A 14,961-nucleotide genomic window follows, 5' to 3' on the forward strand; every position below is an offset into this window, starting at 1 on the left:
TGGCAAGGAATCCAGTTTTTCATGGACGAAGTAAACACATTGACATATGTTATCATTTCATTCGTGAGTGCGTAGAACGAGGAGAGATTGAGGTCAGACATGGGAGCACTGAGCAACAACGAGCAGACATTCTCACCAAGGCAATGTCAACAGTTAAATTCGAGAAAATGCGAGCTTTACTAGGAATGAAGAACTTGCAGCAAGCAGCTTAGATTAAGGGGGAGTGTTGGAACTATTTTAATCTAAGCTTTATTTATATTATTTTGTCTTAATAAATAGTTGGCTAATATATATGTAGCTGACTGAATTAGTCGTACATCAGTTAGAGAGATTTTAGGAGAGTCCTAGTTTAGTTGGAATAGTGAGGTATTTGTAGGAGATGTGAACTCAGTTTGTTTTACTTATCTGCTTGTAGTGTTTTTCATTTCAGTTACTACGTTCAATATAATCAGTAAGTTTGTTCTGAATTCTCTATCATTTACTTACATATATACATCTGGTTTGAGTTTTGAACCTACTACTACATCCAATTTTTTTACAATTCTTATCATATCAAGTTTGCACCAACTCTTTTTTTCTATATCTTCCCTTCAATTGTTGTTAGTTTCCTCTAATTTCACCCATTCCATTCCATTCACATCTACCAAACAGAAAATAATTTTTTGAAAAGAATAATGTACTCGAAAAATTACCTGGCAGATTTCTTGACAATCGTGGCTTCTCATATTCCTTTTTTTTATATGAATATAAAATATTTTGTGTAGAAGTATTGGTCAAACTACTAGTTGAGTGTTAAAATAACAAACTAAATACATTTATTTTTTTCTAAAAATTTTATCATATAAGTAAAATATATAGATCTTGACATCCTTACGGTTGGATCATTCATAAACATTTTGTAAAAAATCGAAACATCGGTACGAGACTAAACACTAGTAAGAATAACTGGTCAAACTACTAGTTGACTGTTAAAATAACAAACCAAATATATTTATTTTTTTCTAAAACTTTTATCGTATTATTTAAATATATAGATCTTAACATCCTTACGGTTGGATCATTCATAAACATTTTTTAGAAAATAGAAACATCGGAACGGGACTAAACACTAGTAAGGATAACTGGTCAAACTACTAGTTGACTATTAAAATAGCAAACCAAATACATTTATTTTTTTCTAAAAATTTTATCACATCACTAAAATATATAGGTCTTGACATCCTTACGGTTGGACTATTCATAAATATTTTTTTTAAAAAAACAAAAAATTAGTTTGGGACTAAGCACTAGCAAAAAGTAGTGGTCAAACTACTGATTGACTGTTAAAATAGCAAACCAAATACGTTATTTTTTATCCAAAATTTATATCATATCACTAAAATATATATAAATCTTAATATTTGTTTCGTGAACAGCTCGGTTCGCATATAACTTGTACAAAGTTAATAAGTTACTTAAATAATTTATTTTAAAAAAAAATAAATTTCGAAAATAATTAATATTACCGAATGCATTCATAATAGATAAATACAATTGATTTCTACTAAAATTACAATTTTTAAAAAAGCGGGAAATTTCCCCCACTTTTGCAACCAATGTTTTAAAAGTTCAGGAAATTTCCCGTCATTTCAAAATATCAAATTCGACCGAAAACGGTTGAATTTAGGAGTGTAAAAAAAAACGCTGGCGGGAAAATTTCCCTCTTTTTTTTGGAAAGGCTAAATTCGACCGAATGCGGTTGAATTTAGGAGTACTGCTAAATTCAACCGTATACCCCTTTTTTTGGTAAGGCTAAATTTGACCGAATGCGGTTGAATTTAGGAGTACGGCTAAATTCAACCGCATACGGTCACATTTGTTGCTAAATTCGACCGCATAAATACGACCGTAATTAAATACGACCACATGCGGTTGAATTTAGTCGCACCCCTTAAATTCAACCGAAAGGGGTTGAATTTGACCTCGGTTGTATTTAATCGGTTGTATTTAGCCTTGTTTTCTTGTAGTGGTCGGATCGCTCCGCGGAAGAGGACGGATGAGCTCCGGAGCCTAGGGCCCTCCCTTTACGGAAAACACTTAAAACTAGGACACTCCCTTTACGGAGGACGTTTACGACTATGATGCTCCCTTTAAAGATTACGCTTACGAATAGGGCACTCCTTATATGGTAGTCGCTTATGATGATTATTGATGAGGAGAAGTTACGACGATGATTGGGAAAGTTTTATGCGGAGGTTTACGATTACCATTATGACGGAGGATTACGACGAATGGGGTGGAGGAAGTGTGAGATGACTGCAACGACAACGGTACCACGATGATCATTATAGTAGAACACGACGATAAAAAATAAGTATTGATAGGGAACATATAAAAAATGATCTCAAGACAAGGGAGAAAGAGTAAAGCAATTAATAATTCAAGGACGACCTGAATTCTGGGGAAATGTCCCCGGATCCTTATAAGGCGCACCCCGTGCTATATGGCCGCACGGGTGGCTGCTCCGCAATACTAGTGAGATGACAAGGAAGAATGAGTGAGGAGGTTGCTCCCACAACTAAACTGGGAAGTGAACAAAGCATAAGATTCATGCAAGAAAAGGATTCCCAAAAGGGCCTCTCCATGCTTAGGGCGTACCCTAGGCATTGAGGAGAACTCTGGAAGGCTCCCGTGAAGGAAAGGGCCCTCCGGGTGCCCTTTATCCCGGAAAATATGTCGAAGGTGTCGTTCTGTAATCTTGCCGGTTATCCTCATATGGGAACGGTTGTAAACATCTAGTGTGCTTTGGGAGCCCTGTCTCCGGATTCGGCGAGTTGTCCTCGACAGGAGACGCTGGGGTTATCTCGCACTTTACACTCTTACGCTTGGGATCACTTGTCTTATAGTCTGATGGGTTATCCTCATCGGGGGGCAAGGATGCACTTTGGTATTTGCGGTAAGTCATGGCTATACCTGCGTTTACGATCGATGGAAGTAGCGGTAGCGGATATGGATATTCTTCGGCCGGGGAGTTTTCTTGTCTGTAAAGTCCCAAAGTCATAACGAGCCTTGGGCCTTTGTGACTAGGACGCATCATCGGGCACTCCTAAAGCAAATCAGTGTTCGAGTTATAATAGGAAGTTGGTTCGACAACTCCTATTGGGCCACGGAATGAGAAGCCAAGTCCATCTAGGTTTCTTGTTCCCCAAGAATTACGTCTGGCTTGATCCTCTATAAAAGGAGGTAGGTAGGCAAATTGTAAGGGCACGTGTTTGAGAGCTTTGAGAAAGCAAACATAAAACCTAGCAATCTTAGCCGTTTCTTAAGTACAAATCAACGCATTGCGGTGATTTTTCCAATCACCGACCACCGCAGCAGATCTTAATTTCGACCGCAAACCTTAAATTTTTGTTAACCAAATTCCTCCGTTAACAGCGAGTTTATAAACTAAGTTGTTTGCGATTAAAAATCTGTGAACAATGTTCATAAGTTGTTCGTTTAATGTTAGTCCATGAGTTGTTCATAAATATGTACGCGAATAAACTTTTGCATAATGAGTCGATACACAAGCAAAATTTTTAACTCGATAAAATTTCAGCTAGATTTCAGGTTCGACATTTTTTTAACGAATTAATACATAAGAGTTCAGCTCGATTCGACTCCTTTACAACCACAGATATTTAGGTCATTATCTCTCAAACGGTTATAAATTTCTTTTTTATTATTTTAATATTAATGAATTAAACAAGATAATCAATTATTTCTCTTATAATAAGTTAATTATTACTTTTTACATTTCAGGTTAAACAAAATATCTGCATCTGGGGAGCAACTCTATTACTCTGAAACTAGGAACCACTTTTGTCACCCCCACCTCCTAATTTTTACGTATTTTTCAAATAATTAAGTTCCATTTGTTTTGTCATTTTTTTAAAATACGGTTTTATGACCAAAATTAAATCAAACTATCGTTTTTGCCCCATTTTTTAATTTCCAATTCTAAAAATTGAATATCTCTCGTTTTGGTTTTATCCAAACTCGATCCTTTAATATATATAGAATAAATAGGTTTGTTCCATTGTGTTTGGATTTAGAAACCATTCTCAAGTGTGTATGAATAAAATTTGAAGTCTTAAAAGTTAACGAGCCAATAATATATTAGTCATAACGAATTTGATTTTAATTGGCAGGATAGCATGAGCTTCCGAACACCCGATTTTCCACTACTAGAAAATAAAATATATGAATAGTGAACACTGAGATTTGTTGACATTGAATCATCTGTCAACTTAGGGTTGTCAACAGATAGTACGGATACGGATTGAATTATATCCATATTGGTATCCAACATATCCATGTCTGTATCCGTGATTGTCAGATTCAGATAAAGATAATATTTGCTTTATTTTGGATACATATAATATTCATGTCTTCTCAAATACGAATAGGGGTATTATGGACGGATATCTAATTTTTTGAATTTTTTTTATGGGCCTACTGTATTGACAATGATTTTAGAATATTTTTTTATGGTTAAACTCAACTGATATTTTTGTATATGTATAAAGTATTGGTACAATTATTTAAAATTTGTATGAGAGTATTCTTCAATGCATATACACACACTATAAGCTAATTTATTAAATTTATAATATATAAGTATATATTTATATAATTAAAATATTATATATGTATTTAATTTCGGATTCGAATATCCCGTATTCGGATATGGATAAATTCTCTTTTTTTTCAAATCCGGATAATATCCGATTTTTCTCGGATAAGAATATAAATTTTTTGGACTTATATTGGAGTTTTCCATTTTTTCTGGCCTTATGTTTACTTAGCTTGTTAATGAAAATTGAGAGGAGAAAAAATGTAGGAAGCGATTCAATCATATGAATATTGCTCATTGTGAAGAAATCTATTTGACTCTACAAGAAATTTTATTATTGCCAACGACATATTCGGTTGGTAAGAAAATCCTTTCGTAAAAGAGATTACTAACCGAATACCCGCTGAACTCGACTGTCGAAGGAAACAGTGTTGGTTAGTACCTTACTAACCGATTTAGTTTCTGTAGCTAAGTTTAGTAACGGAATAGTAACAAAATAGTATCATCTTACAAAGTAATCAAAAAACATCACCTTGCCAACAAAATATTTGGTTGATAATTCTAAGAACAACCGTTAACGGAAAATACATTGCAAAATTTAGTGACAATAAACTATCGAAATTTTGACAAGAAACCATCCTAAATTAGGTCGTAATTTTTTCACCGGAAAACCTCGTGAGACCTTACTAATAATGAGAATTGTTAATATGATAAGCGTGCAATATGTTAGATATCAACAGCTCTCTAAATATCCGACTCCATTTATAATTACAACACACAAACAACGCAAAATGAAATATACAAAAAGTTACTAAATTTCGTAATTAATCAAATGTAACCATACAACCATTAATTCCACTAAAAATAATAGTACATACAACTCTCACATTACAATCCATAAAAATTTAGGACTTTAATAAAAGTTTAATTAATATAGAACTGGTTTAGTGTCAAGTGTTTCCAACATTTATAGTTTCCGCAAGCCCGTACTTCCTCATTTCTCAAAAAAAAATTCTTGTACAACCTATTTACAGAGGTTAACATATATCAGTGTTGTTATATTATAAAGTACCAGACGAAATCCCTAAATTCAAGGCCTAATTTAAGATAACATAAGGAAGGTGCATAAGAATTATTCATGTACTAAACCATTGAATCCAAGCCCCCAACATAAATCTTTAAATCACCTACAAAATTGTAAGTCGACAATTCTAAATGGTAAGCCCCAAATTCAAAAATATTAAATAAATGAGAAGAGAACAACACCACCAAATTGAAAGCGCTAAAACTCAAGCACCTACTTGAGATTATATAGAAATTGAATCGGGTGCATACTGTTGGACTGAGATGGAGAGAGTAAAATTTGAGAGAAAATGAAATGAACAAGAGCGCTCAAATCTAAATAATTTTAGGAGTTGTGAGAGGGAAATATAAATAAATTGAGAGTAAATTGTCCGTCCTTTTTTTGCTTCGACTTAAACTTTTCGAAAATAAATTAAATACAGTAAAATTTCAATAAATTTTATTTTTGTGGCTCCCTCTCTAAATATTCATGTATTTTTAATCCAAATAATTACTCTAAATATATCATACTAGTTGTCGAAAGAGACACACACATATATGGTAAAATTTTACAACATATTAGTAACAAAAATTTGCAATGACTGACTTAGAATTGTATATATAACAATCGATGAATAACGGAATAGAAGCTCGACCGATTTGACAATGTCATTAGTATTCTGTTGGCAAGGCCTTTAGCAAATTATTGTTATGTGTAGTGAAATATATATATGTTGGCAATCCATTAATATTTTTGTTATAATTTTTGGTTTCTCAACGGAAATTTTTATGGGCAACATTTCATTAGTGATCCATTGCGAAACCGTTGATGTTGTGTAACTTTTCAAAAGTTTGCAATTAATCGTCAATCGGTTAATAATTGTTAACGGATAGATTTTCATTGGTAAATGAAAATATGGCTTCTATGAACAGTATAAATATGCTAGAAATTTCGCAAGTGAAGTGATATTATGTTTTACAAGCTACGCGGTAAGCAGTCAAACCTTTCATGACAAGGACTTGAAAGTAAAACACCAAGAATTGTTTGATACCAAGTCAAAAAGGATGATATTTGAAAGTACTAAAGACTTCAACCACACAAAACAACCATACATCCAAAAAGTCTCCAGCTAAGAACTAATACATTAAAAATGTGGATGAGACAATAAATCATCTCCAATAAAATCTACACTGAGGTTACTATCCATAGTTCCATAAATCTTTCTCAATTTCTTTAATCTTCTCTGACGAAGTGTCTGCAGATTTTGTAGCTTATCTACGGCATCACCATGACGATCCTGCAGAATTTGTACTTTACGTTTTGGCAGCATTGATGCGCCAGTTAATTGCGTGAAGCTCTGTGATAGGGGCTATAAAAAACGAAGATGTTGTATGTAGTTTAGGCGGTTTAACACCCAACTTTAGTTAAATCCCAGACTGTGCAAGTAGGAAAATTATCTCAGAATAAACCTCAGCCACCTCACTGCACACAACTTTTTGTTTTTTATTTTGTGGTGAAGTGCTAAAAGGTTTCCCGGTACTTCGCAGTTAACCTCAGAGTCATAGACCAGCCATAACACTGATAACACTGAGATATCTTTTCCCCTTAAAAGAGCTCACCAGTTATTGTTTGTCCCTTCAGCTGGAGAATCAATTGGTCTACCTCTATCTGCATCTACTAGAGAATTATGCAACACATGCTGTACGTCAACGGTCAAGTCCACAGTTTTAACGCTCACAGTTTTATCTTTATGCTGACAATCAACCATCCTCTTGGTTTGAGCTTCCAATGGCTCTTCAGGTGCTGGATTTTCAGCTGTCACCAACACATTTGTTTTTTGGGCTGCAATTTCAGCTGTCACCACTTGCTGGAACAGTTGCTGTTTGAGGATCATGTCATCCTGCAGAGAATCAAAAACTTTGGTGATATATTCATTTTTTTTTAAAGAACGTGGAATAAGAATTAATGCAGCACACACACACACAGTACTGCCGTTATACATAATATTGGTAGAGCATCTGAATAATTTAACTTTACTTACCTATATCAAGTTCTAGAAAATGACTGAAGAATATTTACCAACAACATGATGAAAACTTTAGTCAATATATTATGGCCACTATAAAGTTCAGCAAGTTGGCATGGCTGCGACGAATGAAATGCACAAAGATCCTAGGTTTCTATGACTTGGCAATAAAAGAATATAAACAAGGAGGAGCATGCAACATTGCTTGACAGTCGCAACCGTGCTTGTTTTTCTTAAGAAACTTAAATGGTCCGATGCTTAGGTGACCTTCACGCAATCACCACCTCCCCATGCAACTCTTAGGGAAACAAGCACTGGAGATGTTCTAAATAGCACCTTGAACAAAGTTCAAAGAAACTACAAGTAAGTAGCTTGTAAGAGCGCTACGTATACTTGATTCTTCATATCCCTGTGGTGAAATGTCTAGATCAACCTAAATTACCACAGCTGCTTTACATTGAAGCCCCTCCGGCCTCCAAGTTATTGTAAGGTTCGAACAGGGTAATATGCCCTCTTTCTAAGCAACTGCTAGCATTTTCATAATTCACAACTGCAAAAGTTGTAAGGCATCAACAGCCCTTTCTTGCACATCCTTATTCTATATGTAACATTATAGCATTTGAGTATGTTTCTACATTTGATATGTCTAGATGTTTCATGAACTGATATCGTCCTGATGCTTTGTGAAGATTTCTTTCAACCTCAGAGAAATTATTGATCTTATGTGCATTGAATAGCCGAGCTATTGATAATGATCCTAGTTTTTTTGACCTCAAGCATATATTTAAGGTAAACTGTTAATTACTCTTTCCACCAATATATATAAAGGGGTATGTTCTCTTTTTGCTGAAACAACAATGGAAGAGAGGAATATTTTCATCAGCTGGAGGAATTCAAAAATTAAAAATCAGGGCCAAAATGAGATTATGATTTGGTTGGAATAATACTCTGATATTCTCTTTTGCGGTTTGCTGTAAGGGATCCGACACATTTGAATAATTATTGGTTCAGCCAAGGTGTGACATTGTTGCTTAGTTTTACACAAGGCTTACGGGAGGGATGTGCAAGAAAGGGCTCTTGATGCCCTCTCAACTTATGAGGTTGTAAATTATGAAAATACTAAAATTGATTATGCATTTGCTGAAGCAATTGCTCGTAAAGGCGACATATTACCCTCTTTTGAACCTTACAAGATCTTGGAGGGAGGGGGTTCAGTGTAAAGCAACAATGGTAATTTAGGTATCTTGATTCTTCATATCCTAGTGGAGGGAGGACTCAACAAGAGTGAGCAAGCTATTGTATAAAGCAGTAAGAACTCCAATTATTGAGAACATAATTTCGAAATTAAGTGTCAGTTGCACATGCTTTTGTTTAAGATTCTCTAATACACCTCTGCCTATACTAAATTCAAACAAGCATCTCCTGCAATTGGATGTTGAAAGTCCTGTAATCATTTACAAGACTACATCTAACTTGCTAATATTCTCTTAAACAACAAATCCTTTTCAAGAAATTAATTATAAATACTCAGTAGTTCCCACACTGTATGCTCTATTTCCATAAAAAAAAACATAATCTGGCGGAGATATGCCATTAAAAATAGAGGATACATACACAGTCTCCCCTACAAAAACAAGGGAAATTTTGCATTGAGTTATAGAGAAGCATAAGTCAGTCAAGTTCTGATAGTTGACTTTAATTAGAATACTAAAGCTTAACACCAACAGTAAAAACTGTTAGAATTCAAACTCGAACTAAAATAAAAGTTTACATAATTCTCAGTAGTGGTAAAAGTAAATAAAGTATATATCTTGTTAGTGTGAAGGTTTAGTTGTCCATAAACTAATGTCAACAAATGTTGCACGCACAAGATGAGGAAGACTGCATGAAATAGATTATGGCTGTGCATGGGAAAGCCCATCTGGAAATCTTTGAATACATGTGAAACAAAGAAGTAATATCATGCACCAGATATACATGCACCAGATATACATCCCTAGAAATAAGGTGGGCTAGCTTGAATTTGGCATATGAAACTAGGGAATACACACTCAACCTATATGCTAGCTTCATGCAGGTCAAAGCTTCGAGAGTATATACACCACCTAGTGACATAATCCTCTGTAGGTCTATAAATAGAACTTCCCAGCAGTCTTGTAATATATTCAAGTGAATTGTAATAGTAAAAGAAAAGAGCTGTAGCTCCAGAGAGATAAAAAGGCTGAAGCCTGTGAGAGAAAATCTGTTGTATGCTCTATTTATATAATATATATATACAAAGTGTGTTGAGTGTGAGTTTTATTATCAAAATAATATAAACATACAGCCTGTGTTCTTGAGTCAAAGAAGTTGTGTAAACCCCATTCACGTTTCCAACTAGTGGCATCAGAGCTAAGCTTCCGTTCGTGAAAAATGGCGACGATGGTGCAACCAAATATTCCAAAATTGACGAGTACAAATTACGGGAACTGGAGTATTCAAATGAAGATATTACTCGGTTACTACGATAATTGGGATATTGTCGAAAGCGGATATGACAAGCCCACAGATGCAGCCACTGAAGCAGCCCTGTAATAAATGTGGTCATTTCAGGTACGAGTGTAGATCACCAAAGGTGGAAGAAAGAAGTTATTTTGCAGCAGCAAAAGAAGACAAGGACGTTGGAACTGCTATGTTCCTCACTTACAAAGGAGACGAGGAAAGCAAGAAGAATATTTGGTATCTTGACTCAGGGGCCAGTAATCACATGACTGGTCACAAGGAATTATTCATGGAGATAGACGACACCATCAGCGGAGAATTTACTTTTGGTGACTCGTGAAAGATTCCGGTGAAAGGAAAAGGTACCGTCACAATCATGTCAAAGAAAGGTGAAAAGAAAATAAATGATGTTTATTATATTCCTGCATTGCAAAATAATATTATCAGTCTTGGCCAACTTGTGGAGAAAGGATATAATATATAGATGCTGGACAATTCCCTCATTATCAGAAATCAAGCTCGGGAATTGATTGCAAATGTGGAGATGTCAAAGAATCGTTTGTTTAAGCTTGATATGCAAACAAATGTCCAGAAGTGCTTAAAGTCGGTCATTAAAAATGACTCGTGGTTATGGCATTTAAGATTTGGTCATCTTGGATTTTCTGGTTTGAAATTATTGTCAAATACAAAAATGGTGAACGGTTTGCCAGAAATCAACGAACCAGAAAATTTGTGTGAAGCATGTGTAAAGGGGAAGCAACATCGAAAAAGTTTTCCCGTTCGAAAATCATGGAGAGCCAGGAGGCCATTAGAGATTGTTCACACAGATATTGCTGGTCCATTTGATATCACATCACTTGGAGGTAATAGGTATTACCTAACTTTTATTGATGATTTTAGCTGGAAAAGTTGGGTGTATATCATCAAAGAAAAGTCGAAGGCTCTTGATAAATTCAAGGAGTTCAAAGCACTAGCGGAAAAACAAAGTGGCCAGTATTTGAAGATACTCAGATCAGACAGAGGAGGCGAGTACACTTCAAACTTGTTTAGAAGCTTCTGCCGAGCACATGGAATAAATCATCAATTAACAACGACCTACACTCCTCAACAAAATGGCATTGCAGAAAGGAAGAATCACACTATTCTTGATATGGCAAGGAGTATGGTGAAAGCAAAACACTTGCCAAGAACTTTCTGGGCGGAAGCCGTTCAATGTGCAGTTTATTTGTTGAATCGTTGTCCAACAAAAAGTGTCAGAAACAAAACTCCGAATGAAGCATGGAGTGGTAGCAAACCATCAGTTGGACATCTCAGAATTTTTGGGTGTATTGCTTATGCCCACGTTCATGATCAGAAAAGGAAGAAGCTGGATTATAAAGGCGAGAAATGCATCTTTACCGGATATGACAAAAGAAGCAAGGCGTACAGAATCTACAATCCCCTAACGAAGAAATTAATCATTTCACGAGATGTTGAGTTCGATGAATCAGATTACAGGAGATGGAGTGAGGATGAAAGAAAAGTTGCTGGTTTATTTTTCAATGGTGATGACGATGATGGTGATAACCAGAATATTGAAGATGACGGAGACGATGATCAAACTTCTCCACCAAGTCCAAATCAACAAACTCCTGGATCGACACCATCCACGGGAGGAAGCAGCAGTTCAGGGGGAGCACCACGAAAGATGCGGAGTCTGGATAATATCTACGAAGCTACAAGTCCGGTACAAACATCCTTTGATTATTCCTTATTTTGCTTAATGGATGAATGTGATCCAGTTACATTTAAGGAAGCTTCTGAAGAAAGCAAATGGAACAAAGCCATGGATGAGGAAATTGGGGCAATCAATAAAAATGATACATGGGAGCTCACAGATCTTCCAGAAGGACATAAGACAATTGGCGTGAAGTGGGTCTACAAGATAAAGACAAATCAGGATGGTGAAGTGGAAAAGCACAAGGCGAGGCTAGTGGCTAAAGGCTACAAGCAGCGATATGGCATTTACTATGATGAGGTGTTTGCTCCAGTTGCACGAGTTGACACCATCAGACTTCTTACAGCAATTGCCGCTCAAAAACAATGGAAGATTTTTCAGATGGACGTGAAGTCGGCATTTCTAAATGGTTATCTCGAAGAAGAAGTCTACATCGAACAACCTCCAGGATATGTTCAGAAAGGCTAGGAAGATAAAGTCTACCGGCTAAAGAAAGCTTTGTACGGCCTAAAACAGGCACCGAGAGCGTGGAACACAAGGGTTGATGAATACTTCCAGAAAAATGGTTTTGTGAAGAGTCCATATGAGCATGCTCTCTACACGAAAACAAATTCAGGGGGAGATGTAATGATCGTGTGCTTATACGTGGACGACATGATATATACCGAAAATAACCCTGGTATGTTTGATGATTTTAAGAAAGTTATGACTAATGAATTTGAGATGACAGATATTGGTCAAATGTCGTACTTTCTTGGAGTCGAGGTGAAGCAAAATAAAGACGGGATTTTTATGTGTCAGAAAAAATACGCGGAGCAAATTTTAAAAAAGTTCAGAATGGAGGAATGCAAGTCAGTGAGCACGCCAGCAGAAGCAAGCATAAAGCTCAGGATTGATTCAACAAAGGAGTCGGTAAATCTTACATTGTTCAAAAATTTGGTTGGAAGTCTGAGGTATCTAATTTTACTCGTCCAGATATTATGTATGCAGTTGGATTGGTTAGAAGGTACATGGAGAAACCGAAGCAAGATCATTTCATGGAAGCTAAAAGAATCTTGAGGTACATAAAAGGAATACTTGATCATGGTTTGTTTTACACGCATTCTCAAGATTCGAAATTAGTTGGTTATTCAGATAGTGATTACGGTGGTGACTTGGATGACGGGAAAAGCACTTCAGGCTATGCTTTTCATATTGGTTCAACGATATTTTTGTGGTCATCAAAAAAGCTGCAGACAGTTGCCCTATCAACATGTGAGGTGGAGTACATGGCAGCAGCAACATGTGCATGTCAGGCTATGTGGCTAGGCTACATATTGGGCGAGTTAAATCTTGCGAAGAAAGGTCCGGTTAAAATTTATGTGGATAATAAATCCATAATTTCTCTAGGAAAAAATCCAGTATCACACAGTCGGAGCGAGCACATCAATATCAAATATCACTTCATTCGAGAACAGATGAATGATAAAATCGTGGAGTTAGTGAATTGCAACACAGAAGAAAATTTAGCGGATATATTTACAAAACCGTTGAAGCCGGACATGTTTCGTAAAATGAAAAAGAAGCTCGGAATATAAAGTCGAGTTTGAGGGGTAGTGTTAGAATTCAAACTCGAACTAAAATAAAAGTTTACATTATTCTCAGTAGTAGTAAAAGTAAATAAAGTATATATCTTATTAGTGTGAAGGTTTAGTTGTCCAGAAACTAATGTCAACAAATGCTACACACACAAGATCAGGAAGACTGCATGAAATAGATTATGGCTGTGCATGGAAAAGCCCATCTGGAAATCTTTGAATACATGTGAAACAAAGAAGTAATATCATGCACCAGATATACATGCACCAGATATACATCCCTAGAAATAAGGTGGGCTAGCTTGAATTTGGCATGTGAAACTAGGAAATACACACTGAACCTATATGCTAGCTTCATGCAAGTCAAAGCTTCCAGAGTATATACATCACCTAATTGCTAGAAATAAGGCTGGACAATAGTTAATATGGTAGGCTGGTATTAAATATAGCTTATGTAATTGATTAGATCAGCAAGTTAAATTATGTAAGCAGTGACATAATCCTTTGTAGGTCTATAAATAGAACTTCCCAGCAGTCTTGTAATATATTCAAGTGAATTGTAAGAGTAAAAGAAAAGAGTTGCAGCTCGAGAGAGATAAAAAGGCTGAAGCCTATGAGAGAAAATCTGTTGTATGCTCTATTTATATAATATATATATACAAAGTGTGTTGAGTGTGAGTTTTATTAATAAAATTATATAAACATACAGCCTGTGTTCTTGAGTCAAAGAAGTTGTGTAAATCCCATTCACGTTTCCAACAAAAACTGCAACAGATGCTTGAAAATGCAAGAGGCTCATCAACAGGAACAATAATTTAAAAGTCTTTGCTTTTGAAGATTGAAAAGGCTTGTGTATATCAATTTTAAGGATCAGTGAACTATGAAAGATGAGATTGGACGTGTATTGAAGGGTCTGATCCTTGACACCTACGAATAACTAGTTTAGCTAAAGATTTAAAACCCTTGCCTAGTAACTAAATTTACCAAGTCCGTAAGTTACACAATCAAGTGTCAATACTATCATCAGTCATAGAAGCAAACCAAGGAATTGAAACTATTATCAAATTCTAATTATATAAAAAAATTACCTGAATGCTCTCCGAGTAGAATGTAAGAATCTTGGCATTACCAAGTCCAAGAAGCATACTTGCAAACTGCAGATAATTTTTTTCCCCATCTATATATCTATAGATCTACCACTTTATAGTGCATCGTATTTATGACAAAAACAAAATAAATGATAACAAACACATTAAATACCTGAAGCAATTTCGGGACTGTGGTAGATCTTAGAAAGCCACCAAATAAGTAGATTCTGAGAGCAATAGGTATACTTAATTCTTCTTATCCCCATGGTGAAATTTCTAGATCAACCTAAGAGCACTAGATAAACCGAAATTACCACAGCTGCATTACACTAAAGCCCCTCCCTTCAAGATTTTGTAAGATTCAAAAAGGGTAATCTGCCACTTTCTAAGCAACTTCTTCAGCGAATGCAGAATC

The 14,961-nt window shown here is 35.5% G+C and overlaps 1 protein-coding gene across 1 annotated transcript; it reads left to right on the plus strand.

Moving 5' to 3' along the window:
• Nucleotides 1-12,861: 12,861 nt before the first annotated feature.
• LOC141710573 (secreted RxLR effector protein 161-like) lies at nucleotides 12,862-13,458 on the plus strand. Its single transcript, XM_074513139.1, has one exon. The coding sequence runs from the start codon at nucleotides 12,862-12,864 to the stop codon at nucleotides 13,456-13,458; it is 597 nt and encodes a 198-aa protein (XP_074369240.1).
• The last annotated feature ends 1,503 nt before the right edge of the window (nucleotides 13,459-14,961 follow it).

Source organism: Apium graveolens, chromosome 1, assembly GCF_009905375.1.
Source record: "Apium graveolens cultivar Ventura chromosome 1, ASM990537v1, whole genome shotgun sequence".
Lineage (NCBI taxonomy): Eukaryota > Viridiplantae > Streptophyta > Magnoliopsida > Apiales > Apiaceae > Apium > Apium graveolens.